General features: G+C 40.1%; 1 protein-coding gene and 1 long non-coding RNA gene across 8 annotated transcripts in view; one reads left to right on the top strand and one right to left on the bottom strand.

Moving 5' to 3' along the window:
- ADCY1 (adenylate cyclase 1) overlaps positions 1 to 9,620 on the bottom strand; it is a 192,526-nt gene extending 182,906 nt beyond the window's left edge. For all 4 annotated transcript variants that reach the window (XR_003073678.3, XR_003073677.3, XR_003073679.3 and 1 more), the window contains exon 1: positions 8,261 to 9,620. Coding sequence is in view for 1 of the 4 variants with exons in the window: in XM_418883.8 (XP_418883.4) it covers positions 8,261 to 8,929 (669 nt within the window). In the remaining 3 variants the exon portion in view is untranslated. The remainder of the gene's footprint in view (positions 1 to 8,260) is intronic.
- The window catches only part of LOC112531745, a 79,951-nt gene continuing 65,272 nt past the window's right edge, over positions 8,149 to 22,827 (top strand). For all 4 annotated transcript variants that reach the window (XR_005857929.2, XR_005857931.2, XR_005857930.2 and 1 more), the window contains exons 1-2: positions 8,149 to 8,504; positions 18,800 to 18,962. This is a non-coding gene — a long non-coding RNA (uncharacterized LOC112531745). The remainder of the gene's footprint in view (positions 8,505 to 18,799; positions 18,963 to 22,827) is intronic.

Here is a 22,827-nt window from a genome sequence, read left to right as displayed (position 1 = left end):
CAAGTCAGTATGCAAAAAAGAAGTTTGTAACGCAGTGATCAGATTGTGAAATATATCATCACAATGCAGATCAAAGAATTTGATTCAAAGCCAGAGTATCAAAAAATCAAAAGCTGTTCAAAGAGGATGTTATTTAAGCGGTATATGACTGCATACAGAGTTTCTGAACCAATCTCATAAAGAAAATTATGTTTTCCATATGGAAAGTACACAAGTTGGTGTCATAGAAAAGTATAAAACTTCTTCACAGTACAGCTACCACTTAAATATATTCTGTCAGCAACAACAACAACAAAACAAAAAACAAAAAACACCCACCCTTTTCATAAGCAAACAGCAATAAAGCCTCCCCTAGGAATTAACAGTGATCTTGCAATAGAGAAGAGGTGCTGAGAGAGGGCTGCATGTCAGCCCCTTTTGGATGCAGGACTCTGTCACAGCATCCAAGGAAATTCTCCAGCTTTCTTGTATTACACTAGTCATATTTACCCGAACCTCACTTAGAAGCACATTTTGTTGCCATACTTTGTGATAATCCTGACCTAAATTAGTGTGACAGAGGTATTTTTTTCATGAGGAGATATAATTTTAAAATGAATATGCTTATATGTAAAATAATCTTCCAACTGACAGACAAACGCTTCTGCTTGAGAGCACAGCGTTTATGAAACAGCAGGCCCTTTGGTTGCCCTGGAAACCACATTTGTAAAGGGCCACAATTTGTTTTGTCCCAGAAGCTTTTAAGATTTGCATCAAAGCTTCAGAAGATGAGAACTGTCAGTATTTACTCATCCCCACTCCCTAAAAAACCAACACCTTTGACTTCAAGAAGGTTAAACAGTCTGTATAGGTCTGTGTGTGTGATTTTCATTTTTTTTTCTCTTCTAGCTGATGATAGCTTTCAACAAGCAAAAAAGCAACAAAAACTGTAAAATTGTGCACAGAAAGTCAAGAGCAATACACTTATGATGTTACATTTGTTCATCAGGGTTACACAAAGAACTTCTAACTAAATAGATGAAGAAATAAAAGGAACACTAGCAGTTGAAATGCTGTCTGTCTGTCTATTTACTACATTCAGTAATGATTCTGAGGCTTCACTCAGAAACCTCCTTAAGGTTAGGATCTACAATGTAATCACAGAGTAAAAGAGACCACCTTAAAAAAAGCATAAAATTAATAAAGCTAAAATAAAGCAGGCAGAAATACTTGAGTTTAGTTGAAACACTTAACCGACAAAATGCTCATAGTATTTAGGTGCAGGGAGTGCTTTATTTTTCAGAAGAATCCTTTCAGCACTGAGAAAAATCCCAAACCCTTAGCCACTGTCAAAATTTCAGAAATTTAACTGTGCAAAACACTGTGAAGAAAGAGTCAATCTATTTCCTACTGTTTTTCTAGACTCAGATACTGAAAAAAAAAAAAAAGGTCTAAAGAGGAATCTTGACATTCATACTCAAGCAAACTCACAATTGAAGTGACTGACTGAAGAGTTTATTCCAGGATGAAGCAGAACACTCAAGGAAATATCCTTTGATTTTTTCTTACTTTCACATCAATTTTCACTCCTGAAAAGTGTACGGAATAAAAGCTGCATCAAAAGGAGTTCCTCTTTTGAGGATCTTGTACAAGTAGGAGTTGCAGATAATCCACAAAGTATATAAAGAAGGGTCATCCCTCCAGTTTTGGAGATGCTCAGAGATGAATGGAGGCAAAATTTGTGAGAAGTCTGTGCTAGAACACTAATGGAGAAAATAAACTGATAGAATGCAGAAATTAAGAAGCTTCTGAGTCATTTTCTTTGGAAGGGAAAAACCAAATGAGGAGAAGGAGAAAAAAGTAAAAAAACAAACAAAAAAAAAAAAAAAAGGAAAGAAAGAAAGAAAGAAGAAGAAAGAAAATAAATCTTTACTACCTTTGTGTAGGCAATTGCATACTTTAGGTTAGCATTTGCGATATTCAAATGTAATACTAAAATAGCACAGTGGAAGTTTCACAAATGACAGCAGACGAGAGAAAGGAAAAGGAAATTTTGCATAATATTTTATAAAACAAAGCTACCTAAATTCCTCACATAAACTTTGTATATATGCTTTGATCATTTTGATTTCTTGCTTCAAGCACGCGCTGCCAAACACAAAGATAGACGTAAAAGGCAGTAATGTGCATGGCAAGATTCCTCTAACTCAGAGTTTTGTAAAGCAGCTTCTGGGAATTACCATCATTTATCATGGGGTTAGAGAGCAGCTTCACCTTTTTTTTTTTTTTTTTTTTTTTTTTTGGTTTTACTATCTTCTGACTTGCTCAGGCTCCCACTCAATCTGGTTGAGTACACTCATCTTATGTCATGCAGCAAAAGCAAGTCCAAACTCTCTACAGGGAAATGAATGTATTGAATCTATAAGGGCTGTCAATATTTCTTTAGAAATATCAAACAGAAATTACAAATATCTCTTTAGAAAAATGTATTTAAGGACCATTTTCTTCACTTTAGATTTCACCATGCTTAGTTACCTTAGCTACATGTCAGTTTCAGAATTAAAATACAAAACGCTTATGCTAATGGCAGAAGTCCATTTCTGTATCTCAGCATCATACCTGGGATATGTATTTATTAAAGCTATTAAAATGTACAATCTATAGATGGATTATTCTAGAAAGTGATGGGAAAATGATTCAAAAACATATTTGTAGCTTCAGTTTGCCCATGAAGAAGTGAAACAATTCCAGTTGTTAATGGAAAATATACAGGTGAATAGCTACTGTGCATTATGTATACTCATGCCATTGCTTTCAATAAACAAAACTTACTTTTTATCTACATTTTATACAGTTAATAATAAAGTTACTGAAGCAAATACATTTTTAAAATGTTTAAGTGGCTTGTAACATGCGCCATTTTACTGCAACATTAAACTCCTAATTCCTTTATCCTGCCCCACGTCATGGGGACTAGAAGAAAGATTCACCTCAAAGTACTTGAAAAGAGGAAAACATGACAGTATGGCTCAGCCCTGAGCAAATGAAAGAATTTTAAACTTTTCCTTGGGACTCTGTGATTTTTAAGGTGAAGTCTAAATATCTCATCTTTACTAAATCCTTGTCCTGAAGAACTGCAGCTGAAGTCAGGAGACTTGCTATCTACACTGATTGACCTATGAGGTTTGGAAAGTTATCTTGGTTATCCGTCTCTAGTCTTTGTTCCTTTTCTTTGCCATGTCTAACGGAGACCTGTTATTTGTTTACTGGTGCGACAAGTAGTAAGTTGAGAAGTTAATCTAAGTTGACGCTTGTAGGCATTTCCATAACATCAATGGTAAATAATACGGTAAGCTGAATTTCAGAGTAGAATTTGATGCGTATGGTTCTTGAGTTGCTTGTCTTATGCTTGTCTTGCTTGTCTTATGTTAATATTTTCTCAGCTGCAATGGGAAAACAATGATTTAAAGACAAGCATCATAAGTCACCAGTGTTTTTTTAAGACACTTCGGCAAAATGAGTCTGGTTTAATGATATATTAGTAGCATGTTTTAAAGCACTGTATCATTAATTCTCAGCAAGGTGCTTTTTGTCACTTCCAAAATAGGCTGCAAGACATATTTATTTGAATACCTGCAACTACAGAACTGGGTAAGAAATTAAAGATATTGCGAGGTTTATTTAAATATATTGTAAGTCTGCTTCTGCTCTTGACTGTAATTGGACTCATCAGTATTGAGATGTGCAGATTATTACAGGATATTAACTTTGCTATCAGTTTTTTTTAACATCTTTCCTGTAACTCAGGTATTTAGTACCAAATACTGCCAAAGTAATAGCATATGGAGAGGAGAGGAGAGGAGGGGAGAGGAGAGGAGAGGAGAGGAGAGGAGAGGAGAGGAGAGGAGAGGAGAGGAGAGGAGAGGAGAGGAGAGGAGAGGAGAGGAGAGGAGAGGAGAGGAGAGGAGAGGAGAGGAGAGGAGAGGAGAGGAGAGGAGAGGAGAGGAGAGGAGAGGAGAGGAGAGGAGAGGAGAGAATGAGATGCAGTTAAGTCGTCTTTGAATTGCAGCCATTTTTATTAGACTGCTAGACACAGCCTTGTGTGTGAGAAACAGGTTTGGAGGTAAAGTGTTCTGTCAACCATGTGTTCATCAATTATGTTTTAAGTACTAATAAAAGTGATTGACTATACAACGATATGACAATTCCTAGAGAAATTCCAGATTATTGTCATGCCAACCTGCAAAGAATGAAGGTGTCAAATTAAATTTAGTTACAATACAAATTATTTTTAATAATTTACCAGTTTCCTTCATTTCACACTTTTCATATTCTAGCCATGATTTTGTTACTTTCTAAAATTAATAAAAGCTTTAATCATACAAATAGATAAATAAAAGCATCATAGCAGTTTTAAATGCAGCCAGAAAAAAATATTACAACTTTGAATTCTCCACACCACTAAAAACAAAATATCATTTCACTATTTCTGCCCTTTTATGTCTTCTGCTCCTTGCTACTCAAGATGCAACTTCAGTCTTCACAAGAGATTTTCTCTTTCATGAAGATTTACGTTATGCGTGATGGCATTCTGTCATTTTATGATTTGCTTCTGAATTTTCTGGAGATATGCATACATTTTTTTTTATTTTTTATTTTTAAGAAGGAGATCACACTATTTAAAGGGCTAAAAACCAGTTATTTAATGGTAAGTCACAGAACTGTAGACATACCACAGCTGAGTAATTTCTGTGAGCAGCCTTTGCCTTCCATACTTCATCTGCCCTTAATGTATTTAACATTCACTTGATGCGTCACAACAAAAATGGATTAACCTCCTTGGGGCAGAGTTTTGGTTTTCTGTAACTTTTCTGAAGTATCTCATGTACACTGTGAGCTGCTGGGAAAAACAAACAAACAAAACAAAAACAAAAACAAAAAAACCCCATGCCTAGATTCCAAGTTCTTAAACTTTCATCTCTAGTTTTAGCCTCCAGTGACTACTTTCTCACATTTTTGCCCAAGAAAAGATATGGCATGAACATCTTGTTGATGACTTCAAAACAAATGAAAAAGTCCAAGTAACATCCTATCAGTTATATACATTACCAAAGTCCTCATTACAATGTCAAATACAATATACAAAACCAACTGTGAAGTCAGCATACCTTTTGCTGTGAACCTACTTCAAATTTGATCAAGGTTGTGTACAATACTTTATGAATGATTGACACTCTTTAACCATTATTATATTTCCCTCAGGAAATCAACACAGATTAGCATATTCGAATCTTCCATTTGGGTAGAAACCAGCCACTGACTGGAAAGAAGCAGTTCAAGTTCTGCTACATTATTCCTCCAACTCCCTTTACCTCCCTGCACTCATGTTCCTCCTCTCTTCTCTCTTGTCCACATTCTTGTGTCTCAACTTTGAGATAACAAAATTTCTAATGATGGGGAGAGCTACAAGAAAGGAGACCCTGATCTCCACAGGCCACCCACTCATGCTTAAAGCATATGTGATCTACAACATGGACCTGATAACAAACTTCTCCCACAGTGAATTGAGCTATCAATTTTAACATGCTGAAGAGATTGCACATTTATATAAATGTTAATTTTATGGATGCCACAGGACCTACTCCGGTTCTGGTTCAACACTGCTGAAGTCAGTGAGGCTTTCTTTTGACATTCAAAGATCTGCAGATAGAAGTTCCTTATATAGAATAGCCCAAGTCCATTTCTTAATGGATTGAACTTGGAACACCACAATAAACCTGACGTTGCGTTAAGTTGAAAGTTAAACTTCAGTGGATGTTTCTAGATCAGAATTCTTGTAAAGCTCGAATTAAATAATATGAAAATTAGTTCCCTGCATGAATTATCCAAAAATCTTAAAGGACACTTGTCTCAGTGCTTGGTGCTGGTGCTTGTGCCTTTCTGGATACAATAGATTTTAATTTAACAATTGAAATTCGCCCCTTCACTTGAGCTTTGAGGGCATGTGGCTGGGAGAAAGAGCACAGTTGCATCTCTGCATACAGCTGTCCTGTCTCCTTATTAGGCTGAATGCATACAGTGGCTTCAAGCATAAGGGTGGTCACAATAAAATCCAGTGATAGAAAGCAGATCCAGACTGAGAGAAAGCACCCATTCCAGCCTTTAACAAAAACCCTTGAGCTACTGCCACTCTTGGCAAATAAAATTCAGATGATGTGGCTTCTACATGACTGTTAAATGTTCAAGTGTTTTGAAACTGTTCTTTCTTATATAAAACAACTTTTATATAAGAGAAGGGTCCTTCTACACAGTAACCTTCTAGGGTTAGTCTTAAAATTTTTGCTTGCAAATATTCAACAAAAGAATGTGCAATTCTGTGTGATAGAAATTTACAGACCAGTTATTTCACTTGTCTTCGAGCTAGTTTCTGCTGCCTGTTATCAGCAGAATGTACTGTTCATAGTATTGCACAAATTACTGAAATTACATCAGTTGGGAAGAAAGGGTGCTGAAGAAGAAATGTACATGTGTTACATCAGTAGCTGGTTTAATACTTTTGTGCTTTTCAAAGCTAGTCTACTGTCTGTTGAATAACTGAGTTTAAACTAACGTAAAGAAAGAAAGCAGACTTCCTCCCTCTAAAATTTTTCATTTTCAAGCCCTTGGTTAGCTAAGTTAGAGAGCAGATATTATTGTCGGTTTCTTTACATTGTTCATCTAGAACAGCCACATCCTTCAATCCTACCTAAAGAGATGCATTCTAGTGTTTTTAGTATCCTTTTGTATGCTTTTAAAGAAGGCTCCTCTTCCTGCATTTCAGCAGCTCTCCCTCTCATGGAAACTCTAAATCACGCATTTAAAAATAGACCATCAGATTATCTGGGTAAATCATAAAGCTCAGCTTATCTCTTTCTTTCCCTTTAAAATATACAATTTATTTTGTCCAGCAGCTCAGCAGCGTGAAGCCATAAATAATCCTATATATCTCAATGTCTGGGTGTACCTCCAGTATGTGTATGTGTGCCACAATAGGGCACATATGCACGTATGGAGAAAGGAGAATTTACACTTCTGGGCACAAAGGTTCAAAAATTTGCAATGCTATTGCAATGTTTATGCCAGCACTGTGTATCCTAGCATCACAATGCAGCCTTATCAGTCCACAGAGAATAATGCCAGAGTTTAGCAGAAGTAACGTACTGTGTACTTAAATTATGCATTAATTTGATATTTAACACCAATGTACATCCCAGAACCCATGTATTTCTCCTGAAGGCAAACAAGATCAATGCAATATCAAACAGGGAAGAAAAATTCTCAATTTCTCTTTCCCAGTCACCGTATAATACGGCCTTAAGCTGCAAATCCTGACTCCCAGGCCCAGCATTTCCTATACGTGCATCCTTTCATTCTCCTCCCACTGCCAGTGCAGCCCATCAGGCCACTGGAGCCAGAGAAAGCCCTGCAGGGCTATAAATAGCTACTCGGGGGAGGGAGAAGAGAGCGAAGCAGCACATTTTCAAAGATCCTTGCTGCAGAATGAGATTTGATTTTTTTTTTTTTTTTTCTGGATTATTTCAGAGAGGGAAAGGAATTGCTAGGAAGTTCACTGACATACCAGGTAATGTCTGTGGAAAGGTGGCAACAGCTGCCATGGAGGAACTAAAATGGGAATGACTGGCTCACTGGAAGAACAATGAGGTGGGTTTCCTCCTTTGGCTTTCCCATGTATTTTGAATCGATTCTGCATAGACCTCCTGAGATGATCTATGGACATGAAGATGTATATAGAGGGGATATGAACCAAAAAAAAAAAAAAAAAAGCATTACTAACACACACAGCTTATTGTCTATTCCAAATTTGTATTGACTCAAGTATGTTTACGTGTACTGACTTTGCACTGACTGTGTATAAGGTGCCCGTGAACAAGCCCCAGTGTGCAAATGCTGCCGCTGGCTCCCTTCCCCAGCCCTCATTTTCTTCCGAGAGACAAAGACGAGAGTTCTGTCCTCCAGTAATCCCCATATCCCCCCGTCTCCCGGAAACTTTCGGTAACTACAGGCAGTGCCTGAAGCACTGGAGCGCGCTGCCCCCTTCCCCACTGGAGACAACTCGGGTACTCTCCAGTGCACCCTCCGGCTGGCCGCGCCGCGGGAGGAGTGCATCCCCCGCCGCCCCCGAGAGCACCGCGCTGCTCGGCGCCTTCCCGGCTAGCTGCCGGGCACGCACCGCGCTGTAGTGCCCTACTGCAGTTTCCGGCCCAGCCCGGCCTTTTCTCACCGTCCTCCAGAGCCGCTGCCGCTTGGCGCTGACGGAGGTGGCAGTGACGATGAGATGGGAGATGGACACCACGAGTCCGAAAACGATGGCCAGCAGGGTCCGGACGGGCAGCAGTGAATACGAGACGAAGGTGACCAGCATGAGCTGCCACATGCCCTGCTCCGGGGCGCTGGGGGGTTCCATGCCGTAGGCGCCTAGCGAAAAGGGGCAGCAGAGGAAGGAGAAGGTGAAGCTAAAGAGCAAGGTGAGCTTGACTATCTGCTGCAGCTGGGTGACCTGCAGGTATTTGACGTTAGTGACGATAAAGAGAGAAAGGAAGATGATGCAGTGCACCGGGTGCGAGCCTTTGGAAATGGTCAAGCTGGGTCCAGAGAGCAGCTCCACAAGGGCCAGGCTGGCGGTGAGCACGATAAGAACGGCCAGCGCTTTGAGGGTAGACTTCTGCTCCAGCTTCAGGTTGTAGCTCTGGAAAAGAGCTTCCAGCTCTTTGCAGTCGAACTCATCTTCACAGGCAATGGCATCCAGCAGCAGCAGAGGAGGAGGTTCCCCCAGCCTGGCTCCCGCTCCCGCCACCGCGGCAGCGGGCGGAGAGCAGCAGCAGTGGAAGCACTTCTTCCTCTTGGTCTTGACTTTATGGAACGGTATTTCCTCCATATCATTGCCATTCATAAACCCCGGGGAAGAAATGCTCCTCCTGTTGTCCCCCGCTGCCGCTCCTCCGCCTCGCTGCTCATAAAAGAGAGGGGGGCTGCGAGCAGGAGACGCGGCCGCAGGTCCTCCGCCAGCTTTCGCCGGCGCAGCTCCGCGGATGCGGGCACCGGGCGCAGCTCGCAGCCGCCGTTCGCAGCCAACGGCGCCTGAAAACGCCCCCTCCGCTGCCACCGAGGAGCCGAGGATGGCTGGGGCGGCGGGAGGACAGCTTCACTCGTGCCGTCTCTCTCTCCTTTCCCCCCTCCTCCTCCTCTCCTGGTGTTCCAGGGATGTTAATCTCCTAATCACACCAAAATACCATCCGAAGGTTTGAAATCGAGCAGAGTGACGGGTGGGGGCAGGGGGTACGTGGGAGCAGAGAGAAGTGGAGTGGGGAATAACGGACACGCGGGTCTCCCCTGAAATAGAGCCGCGTGGAGGAGCAGGACCTAAGAAGAGCGGGTGGTAAACAGGCTCCCACGGGTAGGCAACATTAATAATAATAATAATAATAAACAACCCAAAACATAAAAAGCCCAAGGAGATAAAAATGAAACCCAGCCAGGAGACTGGGCTAAATGGAGAAAAAAGAGGGCAGCAAGGCCGGAGAAAAAGCAGGAGATAGAGAAAGGCAGGGCGATTCCCTTCTCACGTCCGAGAGCATCTCGCCGGGGAGTGAGAGGCGCCTGCGCGCCACTCTCTTGGGAAACCGAGCACGTCGGAGACACGGCACGGGAGCTGCGTGATGACCGCCTGTCCCCGCGGAACGCCCGAGGACCTCCGTCTGTGCAGCCGTACAATCCTTAAAGCTGCAATTACTTCCTGACAGCCTTGTGTTTTCTGCCCACTTGCGCATCAATTAAAATATATAGAATTGCAGGAAAACTACATACAAAAATAGAAATATGTGTGAATATACGTAGAAATATTAGTTTATTATACATGAAGATAGGTGACTCCCCCTTCCTTTGAGAGATAAAGTCTTGTCTGCATGAATAAACGTGCTGATTTTATGGGTTTTGCCTCCTAGACTCTAAAATACTTGGGTAAAGTGAATGAGACAGGCTGAGGAAATGCATTCCTGCGTGCACTTCTGCACTTATGGGAGTACAAATCAGACAGTGGCTGTGGAGGGCTACTTTTCTGACAGGAGTTAATTTTCATCCCACACAGAACTGCACTGTGCCTCATCAAGACTTTGGTGGGAATCTTAGTGTTGTTTAGAAAAGTGCTTGCAGTGTTGCTTATAATGCCACTGTCATATATCACTATTACCAAATTGCCATCAAATAATACAGTGCAATACCACTGAGTCTAATTTTTATATTCTGAGACTTAAGATCAACTGCAGAGAGGGATACTTTGAATTTTTTTTAGTTATGGAGAATGATGACTTGTTATTTCCAGATAGGAAAATAAGGATAAATACTATCTCTGATATAAAATCTAAAGCAACATAAATTTTTACACTGTTCTTTTACCAGTTGTTTTCATCTTAGCTCTCCATACTCATTATGCAGTTGTTCTTTTGAAACTGTAAAGACCTTGTTAGGAAAAAGGAATGAATCAACACTGCTGGAGTTAGTGTGTCAAAGATTCAAAATATTTCACATTTAAGGCAGTGACAGTCCCTTACCTTGTGTTCATGTGATACCTCTCATGGCAGCTTTCGTGGACTGTGAATTATTCGCCCAAATGCTGCAGAACTGTAAAAAATAGCTACTATTTAGATTTTGGTAACCTTCTGTGATGCCTAAGTGCTGGTGACAGGAGTGTATGTTTAAATGAAATTAAACGTAATAAATACAGGCTTCTTCTATTTTGCAGTATCTCCAAATCATTTGGAAGGCTATTAAAATACATTACCTTGTTCACTTTGGTGCATAAATTCCTTTCAGTCACACATATATTAGGCAGATATACACTTATATTTTCACCTGTCCTCAGCTTCCTTCTGAACTGTTGTATCCCAAGGGGCAAATCAGTACTTCGCATCTCATTTTTCAAAATAGCTGTCCAGTCCTGGGAAATGAAGTATTTGTCATTCTAGTAGCTATTATTCTTTCTTCTGGTTCTCATCTTGCTGCAGAAGGAGTATAACTTCCCACAGGACACCATGTGGTTTAGATTATTTTCATAATTATTAGAACTTCAGATTGGTTTACTTAGTACATGCTGGCTGCCCATGGTTTGAATGGGCATACGCTCTGCTGGGTGAAACACTGGCTGGATGGCTGGGCCCAAAGGGTTGTGGTCAATGGTGTAAAATCCAGTTGGCAGCTGATCACGAGCAGTGTCCTCCAGGGTTCTATTTAACATCTTTATTTAACATCTTTTATTAAAGATTCTATTTAACATCTTTATTAATGATCTATGATTTATTAATGAGGGGATTGAGTGCACCCTCTGTATGGTTGCAGATGACACCAAGTTGGGAGGGAGTGTTGATCTATCTGAGGGGAGAAGGGCACTACAGAGGGACCTGGATAGACTGGCCAAGGTAAACTGTATGAGTTTCAATAGGGCCAAGTGTCAGGTCCTGCATTTTGTTCACAACAACCCCAGGCAACCCTGCAGGCCTGGGGAAGAGTGGCTGGAAAGCTGCCTGATGGAAAGGGACTTTGGTGTACTGATGGACAGTTGGCTGAATATGAGCCAGCAGTGTGCTCAGGTGGCCAAGAAGACCAATGGCATCCCGTCTTGTATCAGGGATGGTGTGGTGAGCAGGACTAGGGAAGTAATCCTTCCCCTGGACTCAGCACTGGCGAGGCCCCACCTCAAGTACTGTGTTCAGTTTGTTCAGTTTTGGGCACGTCAGTACAGAAAGGACACTGAGGTGTTGGAGCAAGTCCAAAGAAGGGCAACAAGGCTGGTGAAAGGCTTGGAGCATATGCCCTATGAGGAGCGACTTAAGGAACTGGGGCTGTTTAGTCTAGGGAAAAGAAGGCTGAGGGGAGACATTATTGCTCTCTTCCAATATCTGAAAGGTGATTACAGCAAGAGCGGGGTTGGTCTCTTCTCACTGGTGACAGGTGACAGGATGAGGGGAAATGGCCTCAAGTTGTGCCAGGGTAAGTTTAGGTTGGATATCAGGAAACACTTCTTTACCGAAAGGGTTGTTAAGCACAGGAATAGGCTCCGCAGGGAGGTGGTTGAGTCACCATCTCTGAATGTGTTTAAAAACTGTTTGGATATGGTGCTCAGGGACATGATTTAGGGGTGGGTTGTTAGAGTTAGGGTAGTAGGGTTAGATTGTGGTTGGACTTGATGATCTTTGAGGTGTTTTCCAAACTGAACAATTCTATGATTTTACAATTCTATGATATTTCTGGAAAAGAAGGCCCATACGTGTGAGATATATACATAACCATTCTTATTTGATCAGAAAGAAGCAGTAAACTGTTGAAGATTCATCTACCTAGGCATTGTAGGAATATAGAAATGTCACATTGATTAATTAAAATCTTTCATCCTTTATATAGTGTCTCATATCACAGGGCAAATGCATCACCAATACTGAACAGCCTATTTTTACCATCTGATGTCACAAATATAAAGAAGAAACCTCCGAATCTGTGTCTGAAACAAGAATATTATTACTGCAAATAGCCAGCTATTAAACTACTGGAATGCACTTGACACAGTGCTGTATTTTCCAAGTAATCTTACCTGCTTCAGATGTCAACAGCTTAGTTCAGGTTTTTTGAACTGTGAAAAACACTTTGTGGACTATACTGCACTTCTTCATTTTTAAGTAATATATGTGGCTGGTTTTGATTTATAATACTCTGAAATTCTGGATGTTGGTAAGATCCAAGTCAGCTCTTCCTTTATTTGTAACCAGAGACAACTTTGGGAATAAATGTAGTATTGACAGAAAAAGGTGATTAGAGCATGGCTTTATCATTTTTTCATTTTTTGCATTGCAAAACCTGTTTGTTTGTTTTTTTTTTCAGCTTTTTCCGTAAGAAATGATATGATTTGATTGTTTGATTCAATAGAGATGGAAATTTTTTTTTTTTAATTCAGAGCTGGGTAGTATCTAGGTCACACTAAGCAGAAATTTCTCTACTTTTTGCTGCTGATCTCAGGAGCAGTTTTGAATTAAAGGGCTACTGAGAGTTTCAGATTGTGTACTTTTATTTATTTGGTTTACATACATTATATATTTAATAATGATTTGTTTTTCATTGTCTGTTTTACTTTACTGAAATCAGTACTTGCTTTTTGTCTCTTCACCTCCCGCAGTTTCAAGGATTCACTGCCTGATTCATTGGCTTCCAACATCTTCGGAAGCAATGTTTTTCATATAACTAGAGCTTTTCAGATTCAGGGCAAGTTTAGAATTAAGCATGATCAAGATTTGGCATCAGTAACATTTTTGTCTTGTTTAATTTATGTCTGAGTAAGATTTGCAAAGTTCTTTGTGCTTTATCAATGGTTAGTCCTGCCTACTTCTAATGGAATGGTATGATCTATCATCTGAAACAGGGATAGAAATCTTTTTTTCCTCTCATTGTTTCTGACAGTAGAAGTCAGGACTCTGCATAAAGCTATTGAGAATTTTCTGCACACTCATTCTAGCAGGAACAGCTTATTAATGCCACCACAGAAGCAGAGAGATATGTCTAGCAAGAGAAAAACAATGAAATGGCAGATCAGGAAGGGCCTTCAGAAAATGGTAGGAATGTACAGGTTTAAACATGGAGAACAAACAAACCAGATATTTCTGATACGTACCACTTATACAGTCACACAACTTGAACTGTAAGTTTTATCTCACCTAACTAGTCTTTCTACCACAGAACTGAAATATCCTTTCCCCAGTGATAACAAAGGAAAGTCTTACAACGTCTACAAGTGCAGCTTTTAGGAAACAGTGCTTAACATGAACAGTGTACTCCAAATAAATTATAGATTTAAATGTTTCCTTTTGCTCTTCTTCATACAAGAATACATTTTTAAGAGACAAATGGCTATCAAAGGTACTCAGAATGCAGTTGAGTCCTTCAAACACAAATTTAGGTTATAACAGTCCTCACTTTAAGGCAAGCCTATGCCTTAGTTTCTGCTCATGCCTAACAAGAGCATTTTTGTTCATTTGGTTTCCTTTGGACCACACAGTTTTTTTGTGCTCAAGCTATTTTAATCACAATTTTATCTGAAGTCCAATTAATTGTGTAGTCTAATGGAGACAAAAAAAAAATAAAAGTCATTTAAGAAGGAAATTACACTAAGGGGTTGACCTCAAGTTGCTTGTCAGACAGGACTACTGGTGAAGCAATTAAGAGATTGAATTGAAAAATAATATGGTTAAAGTGTTTGATCTACCAGCAGAAAACGGGAGTGCTTTTTCTCCAGTCCTCTGTCAATCAGAGTATAGGCATTAAGACCTTTTGAGTCCTTCACCTTTATCTTCTGCTCTAAGCCTTCTAGAAGAGTGTGAGACTTCTGTAAAGAAGACCTACTGAGCTTATATATTAATACTAATGAATCTTTCTAGTGAACAAGCAACATGCTTTTCAGCCAGTATGGATTTATAGCAGGTCGTCTGGTTCATTCTAACTATTGACAACTCATTCATTTTCTTGATTGGTACAGTATCAACTCTGCTTAACCTTCATCTAAAATTAGAGCCATCGTAAGACTCCCATATAGGCAAAATTTTAGGAAAGAAGTTTAATGTGGAATTCACTGACTGCTTCTTTTATAGTAACTAGTATGCTACAGCTCTTAGGAACTTCCTCAGATACCACACCCCATCTGGCCATCCTTCTGTCTCACCACTCCCCAGTGCATCCTGCCTGTAATGCCAGGGAAAATTCAGTTTTCCTTCATGAGCCCGTAGATATCAACAACACATAAATGACATGGTCAAGGTTTCAAAGCTTCTTCAAAACAGTTGCTGCATGCTTTGTCAAGAGGTATACAATAGTAATATTTAAATTATTTAATTATCTAAAACATCTAAGAGTAAAATAAGGAATCATAAAACATCGTGCAAGATCCATAAAGCACACACACCAGACACATTAATCATCTCAATTTAGATGTGTAAGTTAGACCCCAGCTGAGAACAGAAATAAGAAGGTATGGTGCAGCCATTCTCAGATTTGTATATTCTGATATACTGTCATGGTCCAATGTGGCTCCATGTAGAGGTAACAGGTAAACTACTGAAAACCACACAAGCCACAAGTTACACAGCTTTGTATTTGAGTCAGAGTTTAATAGCTCATGCTTCATACCTTGCTAGCACCGTTATGAAGTAACCAAGTCCGGAGACAGCTTATTCAGGACTACCTTGATATCTGTGCATTGCAGTCTAGAAACTAGAAATATCACATTACTCTGCAGCAGCTGGCAACATTTTCCCTTCTTTCCTTCAGGTAAGACAAATCTTTCAGCACATTGGTGTCTTCAGATCCACATTCTCAGCCAAGATTTTTTTGATTTTTGGCTTCTGATAAAGCTATTATTTTATCTTTCCTGGTCACCTTGATTAGCAAATTTTTTTGAACCAATTCCACAGATGATATCTCACAATAAATAAAATTTTATAAAACTGCATCAGTTCTCAGGCAAAATACAAGTATTTTTGAGTTTCCAAAAGCTTTCTTCTGCAAATCCTTTCAGAAAAGGACAGATAAATCAAAGCTAACTCAACTCTTCTCACTCAACATCTCGGTAGTTAACCATGCAATAGAACAATGAAGAGTTCTCAAACTAATTAGCAGATCTGTTAGCAATTCCTATTATGCAGGTAATATGACTGACCAATGTATACTTAAAAAATCCCTGAGGTGTAAAATCATACTCATTAAAATTAATAGCACTCAGAAGAAAATACTTTTACTTCCTTTCATGTCATGCATTCCATTCTCTTTCAAGGATTATTCTGGCAATGTATGACAACATTATATTTCCCTAAATTCTGGTTTCACTGCAGCTCTAGTACTATAACCCTACTTTTTTCCCAAGTAAGGTATCAATTCCTCTGTTTGTATTGCCATTTTCAAGGAAATGTCTTTGTTAAGATCATTTAGCATTCCTGCTCACCTAGTGATATGTAGTTTATAAATATTTCAGAGTGCATAAGGACAAGAATTTTGCCTAGTGTGACTCTTTAAAAGGAAATATAAGAATATAAGCAAAAATAAATATTGGGGCTATTGCAATAACTATTTATTATTCTAAACTTCATTCCTATCCATATTTTCATCCATCCATTTCTATAAAGTAGAATTATGGTATGCAATATTCACTAGATCTGGTCTCTTCCTATTTTTGATCATCTCTAAGTTATACTCCATTCTTGGATCAGTTATGCTAAAGCATGGCATTATTACTTATGAACTGGAAATACAGTGATTTTGTTGTTGTTGTTGTTTGTTTGTTGTTTTGCTTTAAAAAATTAATGTTATCAGTTGCTTAAGGTTTTTTTCTGTTTTTTTTTTCTTTTTCTGTTTTTTTACCCATGTGTTTTCTGTATGTCAAGTGCTATTCATGACATGCTCTGCTATGACTTTCCATCACAATGCACTTATTAGCAGTTCTGTAAATAGCTCCATCAAGTGTCAGACCTGAGGCTTTTTTATTTGGGCAGAACTACATACTGATTTCATTTGGGAATTTTTCTTGAGTAAACATTATAAAAGTTTGCATATTTTTATTTGCAGAGCCTCCTGTCAAAGAGGGAAAAGTATACTGATGTTGTGAATGTAACAACAACAACAGCAATTGAAATAGCTGTAGTCAGTTCATATTGGTGGGAAAAAAAAAATTACTTTTTCCTGCTAATTTTTGTGTTTTCTGATGGTAACTACAAAGCTAATAACGTTTTCAACATATAGCATGCTACAGACAGCCAGTGTTCCCTACCGATTACTAATTACATTTCATTATTCAGTAGGAAACAGATAAAGTCCTTTGCTAATTTTGTTATATAAACTAGAGCTTCACCTCCTCCAACACCCATGTGCAAACACCAGGACACTCAGAAAAAGGTTGTTTCAGATATTAAACTGCTGTTCCACTTGATCAATACCAAGGGCCAAGCTCCACCTATTTTAATCTATGTAATGGGATTCTTCATGTGAGTTCTGCTAGTAGTAACAACTAATTAGGTCAAATTAACAGCACATATGTTACTGGATCTATTTTGAGTTCAAATCCTCAAGATAGAGCTACCCTCCTCTTTAAGGTTACAAGTACTTAATGTTAAAAGTAAGAAGACAACATTTTGCTGTGTTGTGTTTACCATTTCTTTAGTTATACTCAACATTAGGACAGATTTCTGGTGGCCTTCAATGCTGTTCTAATTTTCTTGTCACTTGTATTCCTCTTTCATCCTGAACAATTTGCATAAACCTGCATAATACTATTTAGCTTATACCCTACTGTTACTATAAATGGATGAACTGGAAATGCAGCTTAGTAAAGCAACTTAATTCTTTTCCTATCTCATTTTTTTTTCTTGCTTACACTCTGTGCATGTGTTTGTGTGTGGGAAGATGTAAAAGAGAGATTGCATACTCAAAAGAAACTAAATAAAACAAAAAACTGTTATAATTCTTAATAATGATTAGGGGAAACAAAAAATCCTTGGAGTTGATCCATTATCAACCCTTAATATTACAGTTTTCTCTAAATATGTGCATGTATGTATGTGTGCACATGAATGTGCATGTGTTTTAAATTTAGAGGACAGCCTTTTCCTTCCCCCCCCCCCCCCCCCCAAACATTTTACATGTTTCTTCATGAGACAAATTGAGAGCTGTGAAGTCAGCTGGTGATATTACTAATTTTACAACTCATATCTTTCATGTGCAAGCTTCCTTTCCTTTCCTTTTGTGTGTTTTTATTTCCTTTCTCAGCAACCAATTTTCTTTTCAGACAAGTTTATGTTTGAAAATTAGGTTATTTCTTCAGAAAACTAAAGGTGGAATTGAAAATCTAATTTTCTTAAAACATTAAATGTAATGTTCAGATTTTATTTAAAAATAGGCATTTTTTATCATCTTTTGTTTTCCAAGAAAAAAAAAAAAAGAAAAATACAGTAGGTTAAATTTAGCTCTGCAAATTTTAAAAAATAATTGTATATTTGGAACAGTTATTTTTATAACATCTTAGTTAATCCTTAAAAATGTGTCCTCTCCTCAGCACTGATGCCACTTCATGGCCCAGAGGTGCATTACCCTAAAAGAGTTTACTTTTGTTTTTAACTTCAGACTCAGTATGTACAAGCCTGACTACATCTATCTGGGTTTTATTCCCTAGTCTGAAATGTATCTTACTTCTGTAAACAAGGTTAAGTGCTATTTTTCTTCCTCTAATCCTGTTTAGAGCAACAACTGAGGTAGTCTGCATGGTTTAAATATTCCAGTTAAGTGGGAGAAAGATCACTACAAGAATGCTGCAAGAGTAGTCAACGACAATAAAGGTAGAACGCTTTTTCCTAAAGGTCTACCTTAAGAATTTCCAAAGGATGTTGGGGAAGGAAAAATAATAGTAATATTTAAATTAAAAAATCTGTAGGAATATTCAATTACCATTATAGGGATGCCTCCTGTGTTCATATTGAGAATAGAGTTTGCAGTTTTGTCCAGTACTGAGATACTCTTTGTACAACACCATACCTCTAGTGATGCTCCATGACTCCTAGTGATGAATCTCACTTCAGAGAGTTCAACTTCTCCTCACACTGCTGAAAAACATGCCCCTGATCTCAGTAAAAGCTATTCCTACAGAGCCGAGTCCAGAGATGAGAGAAATTAAGTTGACTGGATTGACTGTTGTTCTATTGGAGTTTTATGCCCGGCTTGTAACTTCTGGACCTTTACATTCTAGATATATGCACGACTGATGAACCTCTTGAGGGAGATTCTCAGCAGCAACTGCTGCCAGCAAGGTACTTCCTGAGGCCAGTGTGTGAGCAGGACAATGTTTAGACTTACTCACCAAGCCACTGAGAAGAACTGACCTTTTGAATAAGCATCCAGATTACTCACCTGTAGGTAACTTTTCTTTTTTCTCCTCTAAGAGCTATAAGTGACTTATCTGAGAATCATGGAATCATAGAATCGCCAATGTTGGAAAAGACCCAGAGGATCACTCAGTCCAACCATACACCCATCACCAATGGTTCTCATTAAACCATGTCCCTCAACACAACGTCCAAAAGTTCCTCGAACACCACCAGGGTCGGTGACTCCACCACCTCTCTGGGCAGCCCATTCCAGTGCCTGACCACTCTTTCAGAGAAGTAGTATTTCCTAATGTCCAGCCTGAACCTTCCCTGGTGCAGCTTGAAACTGTTCCTTCTAGTCTTATCAATAGTTACAATAGAGAAGAGGCTGACCCCCAGCTCACTACAATCTCCTTTCAGGTAGTTATAGAGAGCAATAAGGTCTCCCCTGAGCCTCCTCTTCTCTAGACTGAACAATCCCAGCTCCTTGAGCCACTCCTTATAAGGCCTGTGCTCCAGACCCCTCACCAGCTTTGTTGCCCTCCTCTGGACACGCTCCAGGGCCTCAATGTCTTTCTTACAGTGAGGGATCCAAAACTGGACACAGTACTTGAGGTGCGGCCTCACCAGTGCTGACTACAGGGGGACAATTACTTCCCTGTTCCTGCTGGCAACACTGTTTCTGATGCAAGCCAGGATGCCATTGGCCTTCTTGGCCACCTGGGCACACTGCTGGCTCATGTTCAGTCCAACGTCAATCAACACCCCCAGGTCCATTTCCTCTACACAGTCTTCCAGCCACTCTGCCCCAAGCCTGTAGCATTGCCTGGGGTTATTGTGGCCAAAGAGCAGGACCCACCATTTGGTCTTGTTGAACCTCATCCCATTGGCTTCAGCCCAGCTATCCAAGCTGTCCATATCCCTCTGTAGGGCCTCGCTACCCCCAGGCAGATTGACACTTTCAGCCAACTTGGTGTCATCTGCAAATTTACTGAGGGTGCACTCAATGTCCTCATCTAGGTCATCAATAAAGATATTAAAGAGGACAGGCCCCAGCACCGACCCCTGTGGAACACCACTTGTGACCAGTCGCCAGCTGGATTTAACTCTGTTCACCATTCTCTGGGCCCGGCCCCCCAGCCAAGAGTGTACCTGTCCAAGCCACAGGCTGACAGCTTCTGCAGGAGAATAGTGTGGGAGACAGTGCCAAATGCTTTGCTGAAATCTAGGTAGACTACATCAACAGCCTTTCCCTCATCCACCAGATGGGTCACTAGATCATAGACGGAGATCAGGTTGGTCAAGCAGGACCTGCCCTTTGTGAACCAATGTTAGCTAGGCCTGCTCCCCTGGTTGTCCTGCACATGCCGCGTGATCTCCCTCAAGACAATCTGCTCCATAACCGTCCCTGGCACCATGGTCAAGCTAACAGGCCTGTTGTTCCCCAGATCCTCCTTACAACCCTCCTTGTAGATGGGAGTTACATTGGCAAGCCTCCGGTCTTCTGGGACCTCACCAGTCAACAAGGAGCACTGATAGATGATGGAAAGTGGCTCGACTATCACTTCCACCACTTCCCTCAGCACTCTTGGGTGAATCTCATCTGGCCCTGTGGACTTGTGGCAGTCCAGTTGGAGTAGTAGGTCTCTGACTGTGTCCTCCTAAATCGTGGGGGGTTTAGTCTGCTCCCCAGCCAAGACTACCAGGTCAGAGAGAGGAGTACTCTGAGGATAACTGGTCTAACTTTTAAAGACACATGTAAAGAAGGCATTCGGAACCTCTGCCTTTTCCTTATTCCCAGTGGTCACATTCTCAGCCTCATCCAGTAAAGAATGGAGGTTCTCCTTGGTTCTCCTCTTATTGTTGATATATTTGTAAAAGAGTTTCTTGTTCCTTTTTACCCCAGTGGCCAGGTTGAGTTCATGCTGGGCTTTTGCCTTTCTGATTTTCTCCCTGCACATCTTAACAACGTCTTTGTATTCTTTCTGAGTTGCCCGTCCCTTCTTCCACAGGAGGTAGATTCTCTTTTTTTCTCCTGGAGCCTCAAGAATAGCTCCCTATTCATCCACACCAGTCTTCTTCCGCGCTGGCTCATTTTGCTGCTCAGGGGGACAGCCTCCTCCTATGTCTTTAAGACTTCCTTCTTGAAGAGTAACCAGCCATCTTGGACCCCTTTACTCTCTGAGATTGAATCCCAGGGAACTCCCCCTACTAGTCTTCTGAAGAATTCAAAGTCTGCCCTCTGGAAGTCCAAGGTAGCAGTTTTGCTGTTCCCCCTCCTGGCTCCACCAAGAATCGAGAACTCTACCATTCCATGGTCACTCTGTCCAAGACAGCCCCAGATCTCCACATCTCCAACCAGACCTTCTCTGTTTGTGAACAGCAGGTCTAATGGGGCAGCTCCTCTTGTAGGCTCTCTCACCAGCTGCATCAGGAAATTATCCTCCATATACTCCAGAAACCTCCTAGACTGCTTCTTCTGCACTATGCTGTATTCCCAGCATATGTCGGGGAAGTTGAAGTCGCCATGAGGACAAGCGCTGGCGATCGTGCAGCTTCTACCAGCTGCTCGTAGAACACCTCATCTGTCTGTTCATCCTGGTTTGGCGGTCTGTAACAGACGCCTACCAGGATGTCTGCCTTGTCAGCCCTTGCCCTGAACTCAACCCATAGGGATTCAACCTTATCATCCCCAGCCATAAGCTCAGTAACATGATCCCATAGGACGAGGTAGCAGTAATAATCCAAAAAGTGATGAGGGCTCTTACTCAGGATTCAGGAAGCTTGAACACCATCCCTGATATAACTGGGTAGGAGAGGGCTGCAAACCATTCTACCACAACCCCACTCCAAGTGTTTGGCTACCCATATGCAGGAACGGTCTCCTCTATTTTCATGTTAGGAAAAAAAAAAGTTTGACTGAGAAGATAGAGGATAGAGAAAAACCTTCAATTTAATAAAAACTGGGATAGTGCTGAGAAAAACAGTGAAAATCTCAGGTCTCTAGAAAATGTGCCAAAAAGAAAAAAAGATAAGGAAATGTTATCTTGAAACGCCAGAATTATGCAGCAGATGAATGGCAGATTTGAGAACTGTAATTTGTGTTCAGGTTCTTAACTGGTTGCCTAGATTATTCATGGGATTTGACCTGGAGTATGAAATTTTATTTACATGAACAGAGAAATAAAAAAACTGACTTTGCACTATCAAACTGATCTTTACATTTGAAATATTCTGTATAGAAATTAATTGACTAGTTTTCAAAAGTTATGAAGTGTAGTGATCTGATTTTATAGCTTTTGTATTTTCCACAGAAGTGATTATTATTTCTTCATTTAAATATGTCGTGATTTATGGGATTTCATATAATCATAGGGTCTTCTGTGTTGGAAGGGACCTTTAAAGGTCAGCTAGTTCCAACTCCCCTGCAACGAACGGGGACATCTACAGCTAAGTCAGAGTGCTCAGAGGTTGATCCAGCCTGACCTTGAATGTCTCCAAAGACAGGGCTTCCATCACTTGCCTGAGCAACCTGTTCCACTGCCTCACCACCCTTACAGTAAAAAACAGCTTTCTTATATCCAATTTATATGTTGCCTCTTTTAGTTTGAAACCATTTCCATCTCACAACAGACCATACTAAAGAGTTTGTCCTCTTCCTTCTTATAGCCCCACTTTAGTTACTGAATTTGTTGATTTGAAATATTCTTTCCATCTTCAGTCATTTATATGATTACATTTAAATATGGTTAAAAGAGATGAAATGTGAACAGCATGAGATACTATTTAAACACCATATTTGAACTGTTTTTGTTTTTCTTCTGTAGAATTTGTGTGTGCTTTGTACGATTGTGTCCTTGTGACTTTACTGAAACACTTCACACATCCCTTTATGTACAATGCTTATTTT

This window comes from Gallus gallus, chromosome 2 (assembly GCF_016699485.2).
Source record: "Gallus gallus isolate bGalGal1 chromosome 2, bGalGal1.mat.broiler.GRCg7b, whole genome shotgun sequence".
NCBI lineage: Eukaryota > Metazoa > Chordata > Aves > Galliformes > Phasianidae > Gallus > Gallus gallus.
The sequence above is the reverse complement of the archived record's forward strand: the minus strand, read 5'-3'. Positions and strand labels throughout refer to the sequence as shown.